This window comes from Hippocampus guttulatus, chromosome 12, assembly GCF_054856545.1.
Source record: "Hippocampus guttulatus isolate MCC_2025c chromosome 12, RoL_Hgut_1.0, whole genome shotgun sequence".
Classification (NCBI taxonomy): domain Eukaryota; kingdom Metazoa; phylum Chordata; class Actinopteri; order Syngnathiformes; family Syngnathidae; genus Hippocampus; species Hippocampus guttulatus.
Genome location: NC_141272.1, coordinates 14815529 through 14840442, shown reverse-complemented (window position 1 = coordinate 14840442; position 24914 = coordinate 14815529). Strand labels below are relative to the sequence as shown.

Sequence of the window (24914 nt, the reverse complement as noted above, 5' to 3'; positions counted from 1 at the left end):
GAGTATGTGTGTGTGTGTTGGGGGGTGCACGGCTTTCACCATGGCAACAATTTTTCAAAAATATTCGATTTTCGTTGGATTTTGCAAGCCAAAAATGGGATTTATTTTCATTGATGTCGCAGTAAAGTGCTGCTTGTTAATGGTTACGTGTCACAGCAGACACAGTACCTGTAAAGATGACGTTGACGATGTGGTTTAAATCAAAAGGGAGGCTGTGTGCATTTGCAAACCGAGAGCTGCAAAACAAACCAATGAACGAGGATGTGAAAAATAACGGACAGCAGCAAGTATCAGAAAGTTCGGAATGTAATCTGCGACTTTTTGAGGGGTTTTCCTGATTCCAGTTGCTCCGCATTCTCGCCTCTTGTTAGCTTTCATTAAACTCAAAAAACTAAATTGTGGTGATGAATTTTTCAGTGGGCTCTGTGTTGAAGGGTTAACTGTTCACATTCGGAACTTATTTTGTTGTTGTTTTAATTGATGCTAGTTTTTGTTTTCTTTCCATATTAGTATCCTTGATATGTGTTTTTTAAAAAAAAACTGTGAAAAAGTTGTGGTGTTTTTTTCCGTTCATTTAGCGTTTATATGGTTTTTTACTCCCCAAAAATATTTTCAAAAGCAAATTAATATTTCTCATTTTTAAGTCTTCAAAAAAGGTATCACAATTTCCCTTTATTTATTATTTTTTTTAGGAAATGATTTATTTGGGAAATGTATTTCCTGGAAATATAAAGCTTTTTCGGAAATGCATTCAATTTTTTTCAAAAATATTTGAATATTAAAAGTAAGAATTTCTCAACTGCTTTTTAGTTTTTCCACATTTTGTTATCTTGCAGCCTTATTCAGAAATGGAATCTTCTTTTTTTTTTTTCTTTAAAATTCTACACGCGACACCATATAATGACATGAAGTTATATTCTTTTCATTTTGGACATTTTCTAAATAGATATTTCTAAACTGAGAGAGGAGAAAAAAAAGAAAGGATGCACTGTTTACGCTACGTTGATACGTTAGCATTCTGGACGCGAGCCAACCATTAGCCGCGTCATGAAGAACACGTCGTAAAATGACGGAAAGCAGCCCGTTGTGGTGTTAACACGCGATGTCACGGTATGTCTTGGTTAGGGGCGCGGGGCTCCAGCGGAGGGCCCGGTTCAAACAAGTGTGAACTTGTTAAAATGTTGCTGAAGTGTTTGCAATGCAGCTGCGCATGTGTGTGGACCAAAGTGTGTATGTGTGCGAGCATGAGTCTTTTGCGGAGACATTTGATCCTGGATATATTTAGTATGGCGTCATTAAGTCATTCAATAAGTTAATTAGACACTTGGTCCGGTTTGTGTGTGGGTGTGTGTGCACATTTTCCATGCCAAAAATGTCAACCATTTCATGCTCGGTAACATCATTGGTGTCACGGGGCCCAAATCCTCAATTCTAGACGCTAATTTACAATTAACATGATCCGGTGTCAGCTGGGTTTTTTTGTTCTTTTTCTACTCATTAGAGCAGAGCTTGGTGAGGAAATTTTTGTCACATGTACACACACACGCACACACGCATTTGATTTTTAAAATGAGCAGTGACAGTTACTCAAGGGTCTAGTTATGATCAATCACGGTTCAGCTTTTTTTCTATTTGGTCATCTGACGTTCACAAGCTGAGCCGTGATTGGTGGTTACCTGAGCCCGGAGCAACTGTGATGTCATTTTCAGTCAAAAGCAAGTGGCAAAATGGCCGCCCCCTGACATAGATACGAACGAGCGGATTGTGCTGCTTCATTCATATTCCCCAAATGCAATATTAATCAGAATGCTGTGTTTGGACTCGTGGAGTAGCATTGAACATATTATTTTGCAGAGCATTTTTGAGTTGACTTCTCCGTTAAGTTGTTGCCATGCATTGCAATTAATAGCTATGACGTTTAAGAAAAGAATTCCACCTGTTGCTCAAGCTAACACTTCATTCATAAATATTACTAAATATATTGCTGTATTACATATTACATTTTTGGTATACAGTTAAACCTTGGTTTCTGAACGTCTCTGTTCTCGACCAAATCGGTTCTCGACCAAACTGAGCGTACTTGAATGCACCACTTGACTCCTCTCGCCTTCCTTAAACGAGGAAGTGACGCTTCCTCGTGTAGCGTTCTTTTGTGAGCAGACGTGTGCAATAAAGCTTTTTTTTTTTTTTTTTAAAGAGCGTGGTTTCGGTTTTCGAACAGCCTTCTGGAACGGATTATGGTCGAAAACCGAGGTATGACTGTATTACTATGGTGAAAACACGATGTGCTCAAGAGAAAATGAGGGCAGAAGCGGAATCATAAAAAATGAGTTTCGAAAAGTTTACTTGGGTCTCTGATTTAGAAAAGAAATTGTAATAAAAATTGTTGGCCATTATAATGAAAGTAAATAAATGAATCCGCCTACCCATTTTCCGAACTGCTTATCCTCACAAGGGTCACAGTTACATAACTCGTATACAGTACATATGATGAAAAGTGGAAATAAATTCATGGAAATTGAAGATCATGCAATCCTGAAAAATGTCTTTGTTTGCTAATTTGGGTTTTGTTTCGCTTGACCCGCTGGGCTTGAGTTGGAATGTTCATGTTGCCACGTTGGACTGTGCATGTGTGTCTGTGTGTGTCTGTGTGTGTGTGTGTGTGTGTGTGTGTGTGTGTGTGTGTGTGTGTGTACTTGTGCGTGGTGGACAGTGTCAGCTGTTTTAAGACCACTATCTCGCCCTTACAGACTGCAATCCCAACCACCCACCCCCCCAAATCCATCTCTGCACACCCCCTCGTGTGACCACAACTGCCCCTTTTCTATCCTGTCAGCTGTGTGCGCGCGCACACACCTACACACACACACACACACACACAGCCAAAGATAGACACACATGCACGCATTAGACATGAGGATAGAGGGGAATGCTTAGATAACTGAGGCCTTGGGACGTAAAGAAGCGTAGACACTGGAAAAGACGTGTGCGTGTGTCTGTGTGTGTCCGTGCGTGTGTTTGTGTGTATCGCCCTGGAGAAAGACAGGTGCAAGTCCATTAATGCAGTTGTGCGACACTAGACACCAACGTGGGAGATAACGCTCAACAAGCTGAAGACAGTCACTGTTATTAGGGAGAGTGTGTGTGTGTGTGTGTGTGGGCGTGATGACACAGACACACAGATACACAAGGGGAAGGCTAGCATGCTAAAGGTGACCCGGCGTGCTGCTCAGCAAGACACCGTGAGCGACAACAAGCAAAGGTTACACGTGGAAGAGAAGGGGGAGGTTGGGGGGGGGAGTGTTAGGGGAAGAGGAAACGCATCTGCAAGTGAGACGCATTCCTGCTGACAAGTTTGGAGCGTCTCCTCCAACATCAAGTCAGGCGCGACGCACATGTAAATCACTCGGGTGGGAAGACGTGAACTTTTCACTTCTTTTGAGCCCTGGGCAATAGAGTCATTAAAAAAAGTTTTTCAGCTCCTTAACCTCACTGAAAAACTGCATATGCTCTTTGTTTTTCCCACTTCAAATATGTGCTTGAGTTTTCCTGACACCAAACAAGCTTTGTACTTTCTAAAATACATTGGTACCTTGTTATCCAGGGGCGTGGCCCAGTGACTCATGTCGGAAATTCATTGGCCAATTATTCTGCGCATGAGCACGAGGACATAAATTGTGGCCGACAGCAACTACTTGCGAGTGTTTTCATTTTCTATTTGTGAGTTAGTCCCGTTCAATCAGCAGCTGAAATTTCATCGGCGGCTATGGCTCCCCTTACTCACTTGCGAGGGTATCACAGTTTTTATTTAATTTTGCTCCGCTTTTTTTTTTTTTGTGTGTGTGTGTACGTGTGTGTGTGCGCAAGTAAGATCACAACAGCACCGAACTCGTTTGGTTAGAGTAGGAATTCACACCAGGTCCAGTTACTGAGCCTGTGTGTGCGCGTGTGTGACAGATGAGGCCGCATGTGATTTGGGGTGTGTATATATAGTGTGTGTGCTCAGATAAGCAGCGCTCCGTGTGCACGTGTTTGTTTACAAAGAGCATCGATCCATATTTTTTCCACAGAAAATGCAAGGCTTGAATGGTGATCATCGTGAAACCTGTCATAAGCTATTAAACAAAACATTCTCACAAATATGCAAATTTTAGTCTTTTTTGAAAAAATTATATTAAAGAATTCTTGATATATATATATATATACTCTATATATAGCGGTACCTCTACTTACGAACGTCTCTTCATACGAAATTTTCAAATTACAAAATGCCTCAACAAGAAAATATTGCCTCTAGTTCAATGGTTCTTAACCTTGTTCGAGGTCCCAAACCCAACCAGTTCATATGCACATTCACCAAACCCTTCATGAGTGAAAAACAAAAATACGACTTTTTACAAATTCAATACATAAAAAAAAAACGCACTTATTAAAAACAGAAAAAAAGAACTTTTTTTTTTAAGACGTACTATCACAACAGTCACACGTTGACTACATAGCGAACTAAATTTCCCCCAGTGATGGCCAAGCGGGCGTGTCATAACTAATTGACGTGTAGAGTGGGGTGTGTCTTAACCTCCATGGCAGAGGCTCCGTCAAACATCTGAAAGCGATTCACTGAACCCCGAGGATTCGATCAAACCCAGGTTAAGAACCACTGCTCTCGTTCAAGAAATTTTCGTGAAAATACATTTTCTTAAAATAAATATTTTCTCCCCGATATATTTAGCTTTTCTGTCATTTCTCGGAAATAAATGCATTTTTCCTCAAAAAAACATTTCCGTTCTTCAATGTGAAACGTTTTTCTCACTACCTGCTGCCAGCACAGTCACATGGCAGTCAAATTTCTGCACACAAGTCGCCCCCCCCCCAAAAAAACCCCCCCAAACTAACAAAAAAAACCCATTCAATTATTTTACATTATCTTGAGAAACATTTACATCGGGTCGCCTGTAAGTCGGGGCAGCACTCTACTTGTACGTCCCGGAACAAAAAGGTTCCTATCAGATAAATGTTCTTGATGTCACTTCTATGAACTAATAGGCCTTGGAGGAGGTCTCTGCTCTGCTTGCTCTGACATTCTCGGCGTACGCATTAAAACCATTCAGTTTACTTTATTGTTCTGAAGAAATACGTCATTCACATGTCCCTTTCTAAAGAGTCTTGTGGTCATTTAGCGGGGGCAGGGGGCTCATAGGTGACTGAGGAGGGACTGGTGTGGGGGTTCCTTATTTGGGGGAGTGGGCTTGTCGAGGCAGCAGCTGCAGCAAATGAAGAAAAGGTGACATCAGTGGGGAAAAATTCTCTCCTTTTCTTCCAACTTCTATTGTTTGTCTTGATTCTTTACATTCAAGCTGCTGACACGTGGAGGAAAGCAGTTTGGAGGGATGGGGGGGGGTCTCGTTGAAGTAAGGGTCCCCACACTGTAGAAAGTCTGTGGAAAGCCTTTTTTTTTTAAATAAAAGTTGATCTCTCATGCACACGCACATATGCAGCAACATGTGGAAGCTGTCAGGTGCACACGCCAAAAGAACTTCACTTCCTCTCTTCTTCTTGTAGAGAGCGCTAAAATGACCCCAGCCGTCACGTTGTCTATGCCCTTTTCCTAATTGGCCCTCATTTGAACGCCCCAAGCCCCACCCCCAAGTGTGTGTATGTGTGTGTGTGTCTGTGTGTTCCAAGGGAACCATCACATTTTCATCCACATAAGACTTGAGCGAGAACACAGCCAACTTTCCTTCCTGCTCATGATTACATCAGCACATGATCTCACACACACACACACACACACACACACACACACACACACACACACACACATGCACGCTTATGACATCATCACCAGCTGCATAAAATTGTGTGCCTGAGTGTAATTTGTACATTTACACAGTTTGAGCATGGGAGTTTGTTGCCAAGGTTACAGCAGATGGCCTCCATCCAATCAGGTTTCATGTGTCATGTGATGTCATCAGCTGCCCTTTCAAGATCTTAAATGTTATTATTAACATGGGCAAGCGTCATTTTTTTCTGCAAATAAGGTTTTGTGTTCCATTAGCCTGTCACGCATGTTTTTGGAATGTGGGAGGAAACCGGAGCACCTGGAGAATAGCCACCTAGGCACGGGGAGAACATGCAAACTCAAGATGAGAAGTTTTTCTTGGGGGGAAAAAGTGACACAATCAAAATATCATTGAAAGTAAGAGTTCAAAAGTGTGGGAATGAGTGGGTTAATACAATGGGCCAAAACATGCAACATGCATGTTCTAATCCGCACGCATGTAAGCACGGAGCACTGAAGATCACGTTGACACGCATTCTGAAACTTCGGGAGCCTTTCGCAAGGAAGGAAGGAGGAGCAGGCATTTTGTGGCAGGCGTCACTAACAGGCGGTTAATCCATCAGATGGCGATCAAAGGTAACCGACTAACACCGCCTAATCCTCCACCTTGAAGAGATCTCTTTAATGAGCTTAAAGTAATGAACGCCTCTCTTACGATCCATCTTCTCTTCCTCCCAAGGATCGGACGTGACTTTTGTGGATGTCGTTAAGAACATCCATTGGAGATTTTTCATTTTCATGAGGTGCATTTCATTCTCATGGATCCATTTTGCTTCACTGCAAAACTGTTTCTGATGTTGGTGCTCATAAACACGAGTACTGAATAATGAATTATCAATGATGGCGAAAGCTAATGCTGCTAAAAACACTCGATTCTGAAACGGAACGTCTGCTGGATGGTTGCTAGCATTGGCATGGCGGCGCCGGCTAGCCTCAGAGTTAGCGCCACTCTCTGGCCTCCTGTTACTTGGGATTTAAAAAATAAAATAAAAATTAAAAAAAAAAAGAAAAAGAAAAAACATGAATTGGTGTATTATTTGGGAGGCCTGGCGATCACATGGCTGTTTCTGCTCGTGGTTCGCTACACTGCATACAAGGGGAACCTCAAAAGTCAAAGATTACAATAGTCCAACCAAAATGTTTAATTGGTACCTGGGATGTGTACCATTTAATTTGAAGGTCGTATCGCCTAATCCTTGTGTGAGTAGTTTTGCTTCGTTATACTATCATTGATGTTTGCTTTTTCTTTTCTTTTCGCCATAGTCCAATTCAAATATTGCCTATAAAGTTGATAAACAAAGGTCACTTGACATTGTTTCCAACGCGGAGATTTGTTTAGTTTTGAAATAAGTCAGAATGACTCAACTCAAAGTCGAGCAGTATCACGCCAAACGGATCGTGTTCCACTGTCATTAGGGTGCTAGCTGATTAGCGCGCCATACAATCAGCGTTGAAGCTCTCAGGTCATCGGGGAGGCGAAGAGGAGGAGGAAGGAGTGAGTCATCCGAGCAGGCGTATAATAAAAAGCAGCCTGGACGACAACGATAGCGATGATGATGATGAGTGTTCCGCATGGTCGACGTGCGCAGGAAGTGACCGACAGTCAGACTTGTAAAATGAGAACACTCGCAAGGAGTAGGAAGCACCCGCTAACACAATACGATAAATTCGACATGTCAATAAATTGAGAATGAATTGAACTCATAAATCAAGGCAACACTGCATCTTCGACTTTTGATGTTTTTCGCGCGTGGCCGTCGGCAACCACACTGCCCTTAGCGACCTCTAGTGATCCATGGAATCACTAAACATGATTTAATCAGGTTGATCATTCATTCTTGATTAATTTAGTGATTTGAATGACTTTATTTGATTAGTGCCTGGTCCCTGAGGGGAATGTTTGGCATGAAGATGCGGCGGCACAGCTGTGCCGAAGGCTGGTGTAGAGCTCCCCCAACAGAGTCCTATTCTCACACGCGCTTGTACACACACACACACACACACACACACACACACACACTGATGCCGAGACAATGGCCTGCTAATCCTTGCTGCTGATTGGTCGAGGGCAGATTACCCAGAGGGCACCAGCTGTCGGGGAGAGCGAGGCCCAGTTTCCTTCTCTGTCACACACACACACACACACACACACACACACACACACACACACACACACACACACACACACACACACACACACACACAGCCATGTCACTGCTCAAATGCTCACAGTGACACGTTTGTTGACGTTTAGTCGAGGGAAAAAGAAGGCAGGTAGATGAAAACACTGCAGAATTCAAAATAATGTGGCAGTTCCGTCTTTTATTTTTAGCCTGGCCTTTTTCCTTCCATCCAACCTTCCATCATCCATCCGTCCATCCTCACCACATATGAGCTACGGCACCTTTTCATCACGCTAACAAGTCGACAGTTCAAAGTAACGACAGTGAATGCAGTCACACGTTTACAGGACAAGTTGATCTTTGAAGGACTCCTGGAAGAATTATATTAATTAATAGCTGCTTCAAACCAAAAATGGCAGACTTCCTGTGCCTTTTTGAGCATAGCTTCCTGAGACTTTTTATGGTATATCTATTCATGATAGGTGTGCCTACAGAATATCATATTGTTTTTTGTGGGTTTATTGATGTTAGACGTGGCGGCCAAATTTCATGTTTTTAGTCAAACTGGCTTTGTGGACTAAATTCTCAAGGCGTTTGGTTCAAGTTCATATTTTATTGAGAGTCATTAAATCTTGCTTGAATGTTTCCGCTAACACGCAATGTCGACAATTCAATATATTGGCACTTTAGTGCTGACCACTTATCCAATAACCTGCTTGAAAATTGTTAGCAATCAGAACAATTCTTGGACACGTTTGTCTTTGAAGGACCTCCGGAAATGGTCAAAATGGCCCTAAAATGCTGCTTGGAGCCAAAATGTCAAGACTTCCAGTGTCTTAAAAAAAGGCTTCTTGGGACTTTCTATGTAATCATGATAGACCTGTGTACTAAACTGGAGGTTGTTAAGTGCAATTGGCTGGTTTCCTTTGTATAGTTAAATGGTTTAATTGTTAAAAAGCCTAGACGCAATTACATACAATTTGATACTGATTATGTATTTGTTGTCTTTGTGTGTGCAGGCACCACGGAGCGGGTATGTCTGGTTCAGGGGACGGTGGAGGCCCTCAACGGCGTCCACGACTTCATCGCAGAGAAAGTACGAGAGATGCCACAGAGCAGTCAGAAGTCCGAACCAGTCAGCATCTTACAGCCGCAGACCACTGTCAACCCTGACCGCATCAAGCAGGTCTGTGCTAGACCATTCTATTGGTGTTCTAGACTATGCTGCGCTGCCATCTAAAGTCGTCTTGTATCCTAGTTATCTCCTAGTCGTCAACTGCATTCTATTCCATTCTAGACTATTCTATTATGTTCCATTACATACTGCTCTAATTAAATGTTATTCTCTATTCTACCCTAGTGCATTGTCTTCTAAATGCACTAGTCTATTCAGTTTTAAGTGTGAAAGCTTTTTTTCTCACCATTAGAAAGGTGTCAAAAAAATTATACCTAAAGTCTGGCGGGAAAACAGCGACAGGAAACAGCAAGAGATGGCGAAGGGAGGAGATTGATGGCAGGGAGAGTTGGCGTTATGTGGGAAAATGACACACAGCCACACACGCGTGCACAAAGAAAGATGACCTCTGCTCAAGTTAACAATTAGCCTCATTGATCGCTAACTTGCCCATTAGCTCCCTCTGTCTGTCTTCATGATTGCTGCTTATCGACTAGTCGGTTCTGGCAGTGATGGTGTCTATTGATGTATCGGGTCTGCGCGCGCACACACATTCACACAAACACCATGTGTATAATTAAAAAGCCAGTTCAGCAGTTAGTGGCTAATGATGCTAACACAATTAGAACAAATCTAGCTACTTTTTGTGATGTTAACGGAGTCTTGTGGATACTCTTAGACTCCCTCCAGGGATCTTCACACCGAAGCCACCACTTGCGAATTCAAACATATGTCCTGTAAGGTGAGCGGCTAGAGGGATTTCATTGTATTTTCCTTGGTGGAGATAGCACTTAATTGCCAAACAGCCCAATTACACTTGGTCGATTTGTGTAGCGGATCCTGTGCAAACATCGTCAAACAGAAATATGAAACTCGATGCTAACAGCTAATGAGTTTGTCGACGGTTTGAGAATGTAACGAATAAAATATGCAACCTGGTAATAGCTAGGGCTGTAGCTAACACATATTTTGGTATTCAGATATCCTACAAAAACATATTTTGAATAATCGGGCATTCAGATTAAAAAAAGGCTATCCAACGGCTCTCGCCAGCCTTGATGGAGCACTTGAGTGCTGCTAGCGTTTGCTCACATTGGTGCCGCTGCTAAACACAAGCAACAGACGCCATACAATACAGAGCCAGCGTAATAATTTTTTGCGCCATAAGTTAGTGGATGTTATTTCAGGACGGCGACGTGCTGAAATCGGGAGCAATATTTTGTGACACAAACGGCTCCAAACGCCGTCTAGAAGACAAGTCAAGTCAGCATTAGCCACAACCCGCTGCAGCTTCAAAATAAAACAGACCTAGGCATTAATATTCATATATCTTTGAGATGATATTTTTGAAGATACCCTTCTTTCCATGATGGAGGCGTGTTACTGTCATTTATTGCATAAACAACTGTTGTGGTGGTTAGCTTGACTTCTTCTTGGCAGGGTACACGTAAATAAACAGGTACTCAAAACACCGTTGTTGGTGGTTTGAACATGTAACGAATTAAGCATGCCACATGCAAACAGCTAGTGAGTTTGTTGATGGCTTGAACATGACCACTCCCAGAAACAACATGTTACATGCTAACAGGTAACCACAAACGCATCACAAAACATAAGCATAGTGCGTTGACAATTTACGCCCGCACAGTCGGGGTTAAGTCAAACAATTTGTGCACCTCGTAAATCATCTCACTTAATACCAGCTGCTGGTCATGGTGGCAGCTGTTGGCTAACAAGAGCAGTCGCCTCCTATCAATCATCCCAAAAAACCTGGCCCCTTGTCGCTTTTGTCTCGTCGCCATCGGCATGCACAAAAAGAAACTTTAGCCTCCACTTGAAATAGACTCAACACACATTATTTGTATATATGTGTGTCTGTGTTGTGTGTGTGTGTGTGTGTGTGTGTGTTCATGCGTGCGTGCGTATAAATAGTCCCCAAAGTGACAGGAGGCATTTCCCTCCATTACAAGCTAAAGATAACTAAAGCTCACCAGCTGAGCTTTTAGCTTGGTCAAGAATAAAATGGACTACGCTAACATTAAAGTGTCTGTTTTATTATAACCATTCAGTGAAGAAATAGTACGTGTGACAGGTGGCTTCACTCTCCATTAAAAGCTCAGTAACCTGGCTAAGTACCTAGCTATTACTTCGCGAAAGTACAGACTGCCTTACAACATTAAAATTAAAATGTTTTTCAACATTAAAATGGAGTAGTTGATCATACACAATTTGGCTCTAGTACTGCGACAGAAGGTTTCTCCCTCCACGATAGGCTAAAAGCTAGCTAGCTATCATATCTAATTAGCATAGCTATTAGCTCGCGACGGTAAAAAAATGCCTTTCCAAAATATTTAAATGGTCTAGTTTACTACACACATTCTGGCAGAACAGCACCAAAAGTCAAATGAGGTTTCTCCCTCCATTACAATTTTGAAAAAAATAGCTGACTAGTGTAGCTAACTAGCATAGCTATTAGCTCACCAAAATCGAGAAAGTGTAATGGTCTATTTTATTTTCCACATTTTGTATAACTTGTCCTGAGTGACAGAAGGCTTCTCCGTCTATCACAAGCGAAAGATAGCTACCAAGTTGTTGTCTGAGAAACACTCGTGCGGGCGAGATTATGTAAAGAATCATTTTTTGTAAGGTCATAACAAATGATTGATTTAGTTGTTTAATTTCACACTTGATAGGTGGGGATGCACTCACACAGCTATTTGGATATTCACATTAACATTAATACATTTTCCATGTTTCCTGAAGTACTCGTAGACTAGAAAAGTTAAATGTTTAAAAAATGGTGAGCTTCTAGCGTCTGACGCTTTTGATTTTCACGTGACTATTTTTGGCTGCGAAGACTTCGACGCACAAGCACATGCACACACAAACTCGACCGCAGTCTGGTCATTTCCTGAGTCTATTTCCTGTCACCTTTGACCTCAGCATTGGACACCCGTTTCCTACTTCCTGTTATTGCCTCTCCCGGCAGGAAGTCCACAAAATGTCACCCTCCCGTAAAAAATGCAGAGTACTTGTGCTTTAGTTGGAGACATCCAGCATATATAAACATAGTATCATATGTTTGTAAATTTGAACTATTAGTGTGATCATTTACATCATCAAGAGTACTGTAATATTTGTTGCCTTCATTTAGATATTTTTATCCCGAAAATTGGCTCATTAAAATTTATTCATTTTAAAATCACTTCACATAATTGTGACATGGTAGTAGTGGTATTAAGCAGATGCTCCCTGAAGGCCCAGCTAGCGAATGCACCGCTCCACTATATTCAAACAAGATCAAACAAAATATTGTAAAAATGTGAGGAAAAGGAGGAGCTCAAAAGGAGGAGCTCATTAGTGCAGAACGGAATGTGACTAAAAGTCGGTGGATGCGATCGTTCGCAAGGGATCAGACATGGCATGTGTTTACTCCCACTTCTTCTTCTCTGTGTGCGTGTGTGGGAGGAAAAAGTCTTATGGATACAATCTTTGACTACCTACATCCGTACCCAGTTTTCAAAAAACAAAAGTGCAAAAGACAATACACTCCTAGTAAATGAATATCTGCGCATATCTCTGTTAAGAAATAAAAATGAAATAAATTTGGGTTTGAAACTAAATTTGCCCAAATTTTCTTTTTTCACAAAAATATAGATCAATTGAACAAAAGTTATTTAAATTAGTGTAATTGTAATATCCTGCGATTGGCTGGCAACTGATTCAGGGTGTCCCCCGCCTACTGCCCGGAGACGGCTGGGATAGGCTCCAGCACCCCCCGCGACCCTAGTGAGGATCAAGCGGTTCGGAAAATGGATGGATAATTGTAATATCCAACTTTTTTTGGGGGGGCGGGGTGAAAAATTCACATGTATTAAATGAAAGGAAAAAATGTGCATTTGAAAGATATGACTAATGCGACGTGCACACCAAATCCGTTGTGGGCATTTCTGGCGGTGCAATTCATTTAAAGTCAATGCATTTCGCGCGGTGAGGCGCGGATGCGTGCAGGGCGTGGCAGATGACGCGTTTGGAGCAGCAGGGAGCGTGCGCGTGCACCGAAAATCTCCTTATTTCGTCTATTCGCCAAAGTTAAATGAATTTTACTGCGCTTTGCCTTGTGGCTGGCATCGGAATGTACTATGTCACACACAGTGTCCCGTACAATAGGCGGGATTTGTGACCACAGTTGCACAACCATCCGCGCTCACACATAGGGACAATTCAAAGTCTTCCATTAGCCTGCCATGCATGTTTTTGGAATGTGGGACGAAAGCGGAGCACCCAGAGAAAACCCACACACAACATGCAAACTCCACACAGGAAGGCCGCAGCCGGAATCGAACGCCGCACCCTCTGCACTGTGGGGCCGACGTGCTAACCAGTCGACCACTGTGCGGCTGATCTATTCCAATAAAACAAATAAAGTGTGCACATTTTTGAACAAAGATGTGGGGAAAAAAATCACAAAGGAAATGAAAAGGTATTGACCAAATATTTTAACCCCCAGAGAAAATTATTTTAAAAAATCAGTTTGAACGGATAGAAAAGTTATCCGCATGAAGCATTTACGTTTTTGGTTTTTGTTTAATCTTTCAACTTAGCTCAACTGCACTTCCACTAAAAGCACTGTGCTATGTGTGTGCTGGCTGCCTTTCACAAGACTCTCATCTCAATACGGTACTGGAGCTGTTTCCATGGTAACAGTGACCTCCTGAGACTTTTTTTTTCTCTTTTTGCTGTGAAGCAGCTTTTTACAATGCTCCCTCCCTCTTTCCTTCAACTCAACACCGCCCTCTGCTCTCTATCGTCAGTGTTTTGTTTTTCACCTTGTTGCCATGGCGACGCTGCACCGTCCTCCACATCTCTTCTGTGCACTCTTCTTGGTGTCGCACTCTCTCTCTCTCTCTCGTTGCATTCAAAATCACGTATGGCAGGAGCAGATGCCTTGTTCAAGGCCGTCAGACGCGGCAGCAATGCACACTTGCTTTCAAAAGAAAGCACAGTCATATGTACTTAATTTAGAAAAAAGTGTTCACATTCTTTTTTTTTTTTTGTAAATGGTTTTTAAAGAATGTGTACAAGCTGATTTTTATAAAGAAAAGAAAATGTGTCCAGATAGTTTTTTTAACGTGTTTACATGTATTTAAAGATGAATTAAAATGTAATCCAATCCAGTTGTATTTTTTAAAACCATGTTCAAATGCATTTGGAAAAAAAAAACGTGATAATTGTATTTTTTGACTGTGCTCAAACTCATTTGAAAAAAGACACTCATATGAGAATTTATTGTAAGAGGAATGTGTAGCATTTATTTTAAAAAGTAGAAATAATATTAACGGGCTGAGGCAATGTAGCATGATTCCTTCTTATGACTGGCCAAGAAGTTTGCCCTTAGATCAGGAGTCACCAGCATGGGTGTTGCTCGCCGGCACCAGGTAGCCCCCAGGGAGCACACTTGTAGCCCACGGGCCCGTTCCAAAGTTAGCTCGTGAGTAATTGGACATTGTGATTTTCTAGGAATGTTGTAGAATTGATTTGAAAACGTTAATATTGGCCGAAACTGGCAAACACAGTGCCTCATATTGATGTTCATCCGATTCTTCACATAAATTCAGCAACTCTTAGAAGGGTCTGTCTAACTGGTAGTCCTTTGCGTTAATCGGTACTTAAGAAGTAGCTCTCACTTTCAAAAAGGTTGCCTGCCTCCAAAATGTCATTGCTTAATGGCACCGTTTTTCATTTCTGGCATTTCAAAAATTAGGGATGGGCGCTATATCTTGATTGAATCGAAATATAAACATTCAAGATATTAAAATCAGTCATGTGACCTTGCCACGCTTTTGTTGCGTGTACATCTCAGTTCAAACAACCGCATTTCTACTTCCAAGTTTGGCATTGATCAAAAATCATATTTCGGAGGGCAAGAGCAGGAGGGACACACGGGCATAGTTCATGTCACTGGGAATCCATACATCACATCGTCATGTAATGCATCAACGCATAGGATACCACCATCGTAATGTGCGGGGGGCGAGTGTGTTTTTATTTTTTTTCCCAAGCCACACAAAACACATCCATCCACTTTCTAAGCCGCTTATCCTGACAACAGTTATGCATGGACGCATTGGTACATAACACACATGCTGATGCCTTTAACACACGCACACAACCACAACAAACGCTTCTCTTGTCGCATAAAATTGTAATTTCATCATGAAAGCACAGTTGCAGTACAACGTGAACTACTTTTAAATAATTGCTGACTTTGGTTGGTTCTGGTAAGTAACTACTACTAAAAAAAAAAAAGGGAAAGAAAGTGCACTTTCCACATTCTCTTGGATTGATATTTTGTTTTTTCCTTTTAAAAAAAATGCTTATTGTCGCACATTATCCTGTCGTTGGCAATATTAAAATTTAGCCATATCGAAAATGTTGGTTGCCAAATCTGCTCTCCTCGTCTTCTTCTGCCTTTGGCTCTTTCATAGTTATGCCATTCGGGTGCGGTATTTAAACATCAGCCACAGCGATATTTCATGCTGAACGAATTGATTTGATACACTGGTCCCAGAACGCACGCCAATGAACTGCACTGTGTTTGGCAGACACACTCCTCGGTGCACCCGGTTGGTAGATCATTTGTTTGCGTGAGCAACCAAGTCGTTTTTTGCACGCACAGTCATTTGAGCAAAACTGGCAGCGTTCAATGTAAAGTGTGTAATGTTTGGTTGTCGTCCTGTTCGCCAGGCCAAGCTGATTGTGCCCAACAGCACGGCGGGCCTGATCATCGGCAAGGGCGGCGCCACCGTCAAAGCCGTGATGGAGCAGTCGGGCGCTTGGGTGCAGCTGTCGCAGAAGCCCGAAGGAATCAACCTTCAGGAGCGCGTGGTCACCATCAGCGGAGAGCCCGAGCAAAACCGCAAGGCGGTCGAGATCATCGTGCAGAAGATCCAAGAGGACCCGCAGAGCTCGTCCTGCCTCAACATCTCCTATTCCAACATCACCGGGCCAGTGGCCAACTCTAACCCCACAGGCTCGCCATACGCCAACTCGGCCGAGGTCATGCCGGCGGCGGCGGCGGCGGCGGCGGCCACCGCCTCCTCGCTCCTCGGCCAAGCGGGGCTGGCGGGGGTGGGCGCCTTCCCCACGACCATGTCCAGCCTGTCGGGCAACGACCTGCTCACCATCACGTCCGCCCTCAACACGCTGGCCAGCTACGGTTACAATACCAACTCTCTGGGGCTGGGGCTCAACCCGGCCGCCGCCTCGGGGGTCCTCGCCGCCGTCGCCGCCAACGCCAACCCCGCGGCCGCAGCCGCCGCCAACTTGCTGGCATCTTACGCCAGCGACGCGTCCACCAGCGCCGCCCATCAGGCGGCGGGGCTGGGCGGCTTCTCCTTGGGCTCGCTGGCAACTGCCACCGGGGCCACCAACGGGTACCTGAGCGCCGCCTCACCCCTGATGGCGTCCTCGCTGCTGGCCACCGAGAAGCTGGCGGAAGGCGCCAAAGAGGTCGTGGAGATCGCCGTGCCGGAGAACCTGGTTGGCGCCATCTTGGGCAAGGGCGGCAAGACGCTTGTGGAGTACCAGGAGCTGACCGGCGCTCGCATCCAGATCTCTAAGAAGGGCGAGTTCATCCCGGGAACCCGGAACAGGAAGGTCACCATCACGGGGTCACAGGCGGCCACCCAGGCAGCGCAGTACCTGATCAGCCAGAGGATCACCTATGAGCAGGGGGTGCGTGCCACCAACCCGCAGAAGGTGGGCTAACCCGCCACGCTCCCACGAAGAATCGTGAGAGGGAAGAGGAGAGGAGAGCGCCCCCCCCCCCCCCCCCAACCCCCTCCCAAAATCCCAACCCCTCTGCATTGTCCTCTCAGTATTCGCCCTTTGGAAAAAAAAGTGCTGAGATGACAAAAAAAAAAAGTGTAAAATGTAAATATGTTTTATTACTTAACGTCTTTATGGACTTTTTATTCCTTTTTGTTGCGTAAATTAAGATGTTTGTTTCGTTTGTGTACTGTGGACACGCTGAATGACAGGAAGTAGGGGAGGAGAGCCCCCAGCCCCCAGCCTCCCCACCCACCTCCTGCAGGGTTTTTGTTGGTTGAATTTGCCCCGTCCCTTCCCCTTTTCGCCCCCCTCGTGAGGGTTCCATGACTGCAAAGGTGTGTATATGACAGAACAAACGCACCCCCAACCCCAAATCCCTGCCCACACTTTGCCCCAAATTTTCCGTCCCACATTGATGACCTCACGTAGCGAGCGATACTGTGCTGCGCAGCGTGATGACATCATTACTATTTATTCTTATCCAGAGGAGGTGAATGTAAATCTTTTATTTTAATGTTTTTGGACTGAAGATGAATGCTAACGCCACATAGTGTAATATATGTCTTATTTAAGCCTGGGGAGGGCGGGCGCCACCTATGTTAGGGGTCTCCTCGTTCGCGCCCCCCTACCCCCTCCCCACTCTTATCTTGACCTGGCTTATCCCTTCCTGGCGCTTGCTAAACCATAAAATGGAGTCCCTGCTGGCTAAAAGCACTTGGGACTAACTACTGAAAAACAGGCGGCGAGGGTGGCAGAGGTTACTGGCGTGTTCGTTTTGTGTGTTCTTTTGTGCTGTTTTTTTTGTTTTGTTTTTTTTACAGTCGGAGTACACTGAATTGTTGTCTTAATGCACTGTGAAGCAAGGGGACGCAACTGGACGACTTTTTTTGTATGGCAGGGAACACTAACGAATATGAAATATCAATTATTGTGTATGAATTTTGCATTGGAAGGAATACTGAGAGCCCGTCATCAATCGGCAGAGGTCCTTGGGAAAGGACGGGATGTCAGGTGGGAGTGCCGGGAGGGGGGGGGGGGCATACTTTTCCTTCATCAATAGGACATTTCCCTGTGACGTCACACGTACCTCCGGGTGGCAAAAGACGGAGCTAATTGAACAAAACGGTTGGAATGATGATTTTTGTTCCCGAGCTTGAATGTGTGAAATGTCAGTTGAGGGAAAAAAGATTGTTAGGTCAATAACTTGGGAAAGAGATGGAACGCTGAAAGAAATGAAGACATATCACATGATCACTGAGGGACGAAGTAAATGAGCGTTTACTCATTCACTGCCAGCCATTTTCCAAGCAGAACCAAACAAAAGAGATTCTCTTCTTTCAGCAACAAACACCTGTTTCGGACCAAACTGCGATGCCAACGAGCTTTCTGTGAAAAACAAAACAAAACATCAAGCAGGACAGTGACTGATTTATTTATTTAATTTTTGGCTTTTTTTTTGCACCGACAACTCGTAAACGACAAAATAAGAAACGTGCCGTGAGCGACAGTGGCTCAGCACATCAATGTCAGCCCTTCCGACCATTGTGAAGCAGAATTCGCCAAGTGTTGATTTGAGCGGGGTCGAGACCACCGTGGGACAGGTTAGCTTCATTTTACTGGTGATGTGTCAGTGGCTTTTTTTTTGTAACACGCATTCTTCATTTACTACATAAACAGCATCATCTTCTCACAATTGACACCAATTTATAATCTACCACAACACATAGTCCCATTTAAACCATACATAAAGTATGCATGATCCGCTTGAGCGCGTCGTGCCTCAACTTTCCCAATTTCCAACACATTTATCTCCCTCATTCTCAATGTGACGAGCAGATATTTTTCGGAGCTCAAGAGTTGCGTGCATCCAAAATCCAAAGCGATGCAACGCATTACAATGTTTTTGTCATGACGGGGATTCGGATAAATGGCACAGACATGCTGTTTTGATGCTAAACTGGCTAGCGCGCATGCTAGTCATCACGTTGTGCTGATTGACTCGAAGACAACACTCACTGCATTTATCCCCATCATCAAAAACTTCTGAAGGATTATTTTTAGCTTCCTGTCGGAAAAGGGGGGCGGCAGTTTGGAGACATCTCTTACTAGTTTCTCTCATGGTTTTATCTCATGTCAGAGGTAGCCACTCGCTTCTCTGCCACCCGGAAGGAACCGTTGGCGCCTGTTGTTTACAAACATTCTGAAAAGGTCTTATTGAAGTGAATGTAAAAAGTCAACAGCAGGGGTGCGTTGGATTTATTCCCCCTGGTCAGCGTGCCCGAGTGGGGGACTCCTCTCCTTCCTCTTCAATAGTTTGTCTTTCGTAGGCGTCGCTGGGCCGGCAAGGCTCTCTGGTAAGGAGGCTTCTTTACTCCATCTTTAACTCCATCCTCACGCACCCGCCACTCCCCCATCCCGACTACGCACCCGCCCCCACACCCCCCTACCACATCGCACCACTGGCGGCGACCATGATGCATGCCTCCTCTTCTCGTCGTCGTCTTTTTCTTCTTCTGCTGCTGCTGCTGAGGATCTTTGAGGAGTCAAGCAAGAAGTCCCAGTTTTCTTCTTGCAGATATTGTCATGGCAACCATGGGATGTTCCACTGGCTTGGGTGCGCCAAGTAGTAATATGGTGAACTCCCGCATATTCACGGTTTAGGCATAGGGTACTGCAGATGTCTTTTTTCCAACCTATTGTTATCATGAGCTGATTTTGCACTCAGGCCAAAGCAATAAAAGTATTACTTTGGCGCCACACTGTGGCATCTTGGTTTCAAAAGAACCTCAAAGTGAGTTGAGGAGTTTCATTCACACACAAATAGAGCTTTGCTGCCGTCTTGTGCCATCTTGGTGTCAAGGAACTATGTTGAAGTGGATTGGGGAGTTTCATTAACGGACAAATAGTCCGTGGCTGCCATCTTGGTGTCAAGAAACTATGTTCAAGTTGAAGGTTTCATTCAGACAAAAGGTCTTTTTCAACTTGCGGTATTTTTAGACAATTATAAACCTGTTGGGGAGCACTGAGGGTGTCAATTGTTTGCAGATTTTTGCGGGTTCACTGTATTGAAGACATTTCGGGGTGGCAAGATCAACATTTTAACAGGTTAGCATGCAGCTTTGTGGGCTTCCTGCGGGGGCAGTGTTGTCTTTCCACAGCGGGGATAAAACCCTCGTTCTTGATTTGGTGATGAGCAGCAGAAGCGATACGTGTTGTCTCGTCCCAACCGTATACCTGTTCCGATGCTTTTCTTTTTTTTGCGACTGATTGTAGTTTGGCTGTTTCATTGTTTTTGTATCAGTGGGAAATGCTGCTGCTAAGATATGGTAACTGAAAAACAAACAAACAAAAAAAACATATCAAGTGTAAGTTCAAAAGAAAAAAAAGTCCTCAAACTTGTAAGTAGTAAAAAGCTGTGCCAAAATTTTTTTGATTTGATATTGCAAACATACAGTACTTTTTATACCAGGAAAAATGTGAAAAAGTGCCAAATGAATGAAGCGTATTTTCTTTCTATCAAAAAGCAAGGAAGTGCTTCGTCACTGGTAGTCTGGATGCTCCCGCAATGCAACAGTAGAGGGAACCAATAAACTATAGCGATAGCTTAGCATTACTATGCTGGAATACGGACAGAAAAAATAATGTGACTCCATAGCATTCTTTAAACCTTTTTCTAGTGAAGATGTATTTTGTGGGAATAGATGTTAACCTTTTTGCACGTGTATATTGCATGATGTCAAGTGTGGACAAAAAAAACAAAAAAAACCCCAGTTTAGACTATGTTGTTTATTAACAAAAACATAGAACAAACCCCGACAAACCCCAAAAGTCCCAGATCACGTTTTTTTTTTCCTTTTGCGCTAATCTGGCTAGCATGGATGCTAACGTCCCATTATAATTCGCCCCGCCCGTTTGTCCCTGCACACGCTGCATGCTTTTTTTTTTTGTTTTTGATTTTTTTTTAAACACAAATCAGTATTTCAGGCGCAATGAATTAATTGTTACATTTGCCAAAAACAAATGAAAAGAACAAATGCCAATGATATTACCTCTGAAGCTGGCAAATTAGTGGTTCGACTCCAGCCGCGAATTCTGTGTCGGTAACTTTCACATAGGTTGAAAAGAATTCCACACAAAATGTTTGGTCTCAAACCACAATACATTTTTATTCAAAAACAGGATTTGAACAAAACACATTTGCACTAATTTTTGTGTGGCAAGGGGCCAAGCTGGGGGGGATGTGGGGAGCGTTTGCCAGGGTTGGTGTACTGCATGCTCCATCCACTCACCCTTTTCCGCACCCTTTTTTTTCCCACGCAAAACTTTTGTGAGGGCCCAGCAACCGTTAACTTGCTACACCTTGTTGCTAGAATGTTAATATGCTAAGTAGATGTTTGCGCCGTTTCCCTAGGGGAAAAAATACTTTCTACTCTCACCACACATATGGGACCCATGTCTACCCCCCCACCCCCCACCCCCACTTGCCACCAATCATCCCTCTCAAAACTACCACTTTGAAACACCAGCAAATGTCGACTGCATTTGTCGTATCACTGTTTCCTATTTTTACTAGTTTTGTGGGATTATTTTTTTTTTGGGTTGTTTGTGTTCAACTAACCGATAAAATGCCATTTGTGTGTGTGCATGTGTAGCCTGTTTACTTGCAAATCACACGTAAGCCCCTTTCACACAATTTTTTTCGAAAAAAAAAGGTGACTATTTCATCAAAAATTTCCTTATCTCAACTTTCCGCTGTCCTCTTAGACACAAGCGGCAGTCCGGAAAAATTTGGGGATCGATTTAACCCCGCATTCCGTGTTGGGACCTTTCACACAGTGCAATGACCTGGGAAATATCTGGCGATGATAGGCAGTATTTAATCGAGACATTTGTGCATCAGTGACATTACAGTGAAACGTTCGTGGCAGGATTCTGCCTCTGATAATATTTAGAAAGATGCTGAATTTACAGCTTGAGTTTATCACCCTCTTTCTGTGTTGATGCCTTTCACACATAACAGCAAACCAAGCAATGCTGGTTCTGATTAACAGTGCGAAAAGGGATACTTATGATTCCGTTTTTGCCATTTGCTGCTGTCCTCCTTCCTATGTTACATCTGTAATTCTATGTTCGAAGCAGACAAATTTGCTGATCAACTTCCAGCACGTACATTTCACACGGTTGAATAAAAACTTGAAAACGGAATGTTGGACTGGCAGTGTGAAAGGGTCTTCGATGTGGCATTCTGACTTTGATGCCAAGTCCGAAGTCATCAAATTCGCAGCTTGATTTCAACAGCCCCGCTCCATATGAGTACCTTTCACACAAAAGTGTGACGGGTGAATAAAAAACAGCACTAATGAGTAGAGTGAAAGGGGAAATTAGCACTAGACAGATACCCTCCTTTCTGTGTTGCTTACCTTTCATGCAAGTAAGTGGAGAGGATGGTTGGGGGGACAGCGAAAAGTTGCTGTGAAAGGGACTTCATTCATGCCCTCTTTTTTGCACTTCACTGCCCCCGCCCCAAACACACACAGACACACACACGTTGCTCTTCTTGCTCCTCTTCGTCGTCACCAGTGCCAAACCTTCGGAGTAAGCCCCCCATACACACCTTCACCCCCACGCCCTCAAAGGGGCGCCGCGATCATTCCGAGCTTCACGTCACTCTCGTGTCGGGACAGCCCGTGAAGCCAGCATGCTCCGCCCCCTCCTCCATCACATGACGACACCCCTCTTTCCCACCACCACCCCTCCCACCCTTGCACCACCACTTCCTCCTCCTCCTCCTCCTCCAGCAGGATTAACCCTTCCCTCCGTCTGTCCGTCCCTGGCCCAGGTCCGGCCAAGGAGCCGCCCATCCCCGCCAGCTGCTTCCTAACTCTTGTCATGTTGTTCTTCAGCTGTGGAGCTCCTCATTGATCGTGTGCCATAGTTTTGGGGGGGCACCTGTAACCCCTTCGTCACCCTTTCTCTCTGTCTCCTCTCTCGCTCCATTTTTTGAGGAAAAAAAAGACATTGAAAACTCCCCATTTTTTTCTAACAATGAAGATATTTTGGGAGCCGATTTTCACCACCCCCCCTCCTCCTCCACCACGCCACCACCCCTTGCTCGCTCATGAACTTTATTATTGATCTTCCTCCTCCTCTTCCTCCTCCTATGTTCATCTCCAGCTGTCGGGACAATAACTCTCCATTCCATAAGTCCAAAAAAACCTCTGTGAGACTGTGCAATGCTCGCTGATATGATTATTATTATTATTATTTTGCTTTTATCTTTTTTTTTCTTTGTTACAGGGGCCCAGACATGAAATGTGGGAAAAATTGTTTGATTGTGGCTTGCTATTGCTACAACAGGGGCACAAAATGCTCATTTGTGGCCACAGTCTATTATTTTGTGGCCACCGAATACTAAAATTGTGACCATGGAATATGAAGTTGTGGCCATCAAATACTAAATTGTGGTCAGGAATATTGTGGCCATAAAACGGGTCTAACGTGTGCATGAAATACAAATTTGTGGCCATGAAATATTAACGTGAAGTAAAAATACTAAATTTCAATTACAAGATAACCACTGCTGATAGTATTATTCATTCATATTTTGTGCGCTTGTTATATCTACTTATTGTACACAAATTAGTATTTCATGGACACGACATACCAATTTATGACCACAAAACCCAAAATTGTGAGCACTGAAATACCGATTTGTCAAATCTTCATTTTTATTTTGTGCACACGCGTACTGTGTGGCCATAAATTTGTATTTTGGGTCCACATCATATTCACATCGTGGCTACAATTAAAACATTATTTGCCCTATGTCATGTTTGAGGCTCCATACCTTGTGGCTCATCATCGGGGACAAAAAAGAAGAAAAAAAAGGGCGCGCGGGGGGATTCGACAAACAAAAAAAGTTGTTTCTTTGCATTTTCTGTTGTCATTGTAAATAACCTTTTTTGTACAGGGCAGGGCAGCATAAAGACTTTAGCTGTGCTCTTGTTAATCGTGTTCGTCGTAGCTGCTGTATTCCCCCTGTTTAGTAAGTCCCCCGTCAGACATATCACTTCACTCATTGAGTTTTTTCGCTGGCTAGCGGCGCTGCTAACTTTGTGCAATACGGTCGGGTTTCCAGCCAGCCATCAGCACATATCCTCCTCCTCCCCCTCCTCCACGCCATCACATGATCAAAAGTATTAATAACGCCACCAGTGATAATTTTTCATTTCACCGCATGGCTCTCTGACTTCCACCCCCTGATTTTATGCTGCCCGTTGCCCCATTTCCACATACATACAAACTATTTATTTCCCAACTCATTCATAATAAATGAGTCAAAAGGGAACGACTGGACAAAGAGAAAATAGTTTGGAATTTTTTTTTTTTTTTTTTTAGTGTCCAAGTAGTGGTTGCTTTTTAACACCGTTGATGAGCTGACGTAAAAAAAAAGTATTGAATATTAAATGTAACTGTAGCATTGTGTTTGTAAAGACAAAAAAAAAACTAGTGAGTTTGTGTTTGTTGACTTGTGGATTACCAGTGAAGTGAAGGCCATCTAGTCCTAATAATAATAATAATAATAATATCAATAAGAACTACTACTATTATTATTATATGATATGAGGTCATTTTCTAAGGATTCTTACTTTGCCACAGCAACAGCAGTCATTATAAATGTTCATTTTAGCATCACCTGTCTTCTGTTGTCTTATTCTTCACCTTCCACCACACTCTGCATCATCACACTTTAACACATCAGGGGCTGAGCGTGTGTGTGTGAGTGAGTGTTTTAGTAGGGCAGGTTGGATGGATGGATGGGATGGGTGGTGGGGGGTTGTTGTCGTGTCCAGTGTCCACCAACAAGCTAAAACCAGTCAGGCTTCCATACCCATGGAAGCTCCTGGCGTCGTTATAGCTGCCATGTGACCATCATGTGATCTGA

The 24914-nt window shown here is 43.5% G+C and overlaps 1 protein-coding gene across 2 annotated transcripts in view; it reads left to right on the top strand.

Annotated features, from left to right (window-relative positions):
* The window catches only part of nova2 (NOVA alternative splicing regulator 2), a 59587-nt gene extending 34923 nt beyond the window's left edge, over nt 1-24664 (top strand). For both annotated transcript variants that reach the window (XM_086124851.1, XM_086124850.1), the window contains 2 exons: nt 8982-9148; nt 15884-24664. In XM_086124851.1, the coding sequence (XP_085980977.1) occupies nt 8982-9148; nt 15884-16906 (1190 nt within the window). In that variant the 3' untranslated portion in view covers nt 16907-24664. The remainder of the gene's footprint in view (nt 1-8981; nt 9149-15883) is intronic.
* The last annotated feature ends 250 nt before the right edge of the window (nt 24665-24914 follow it).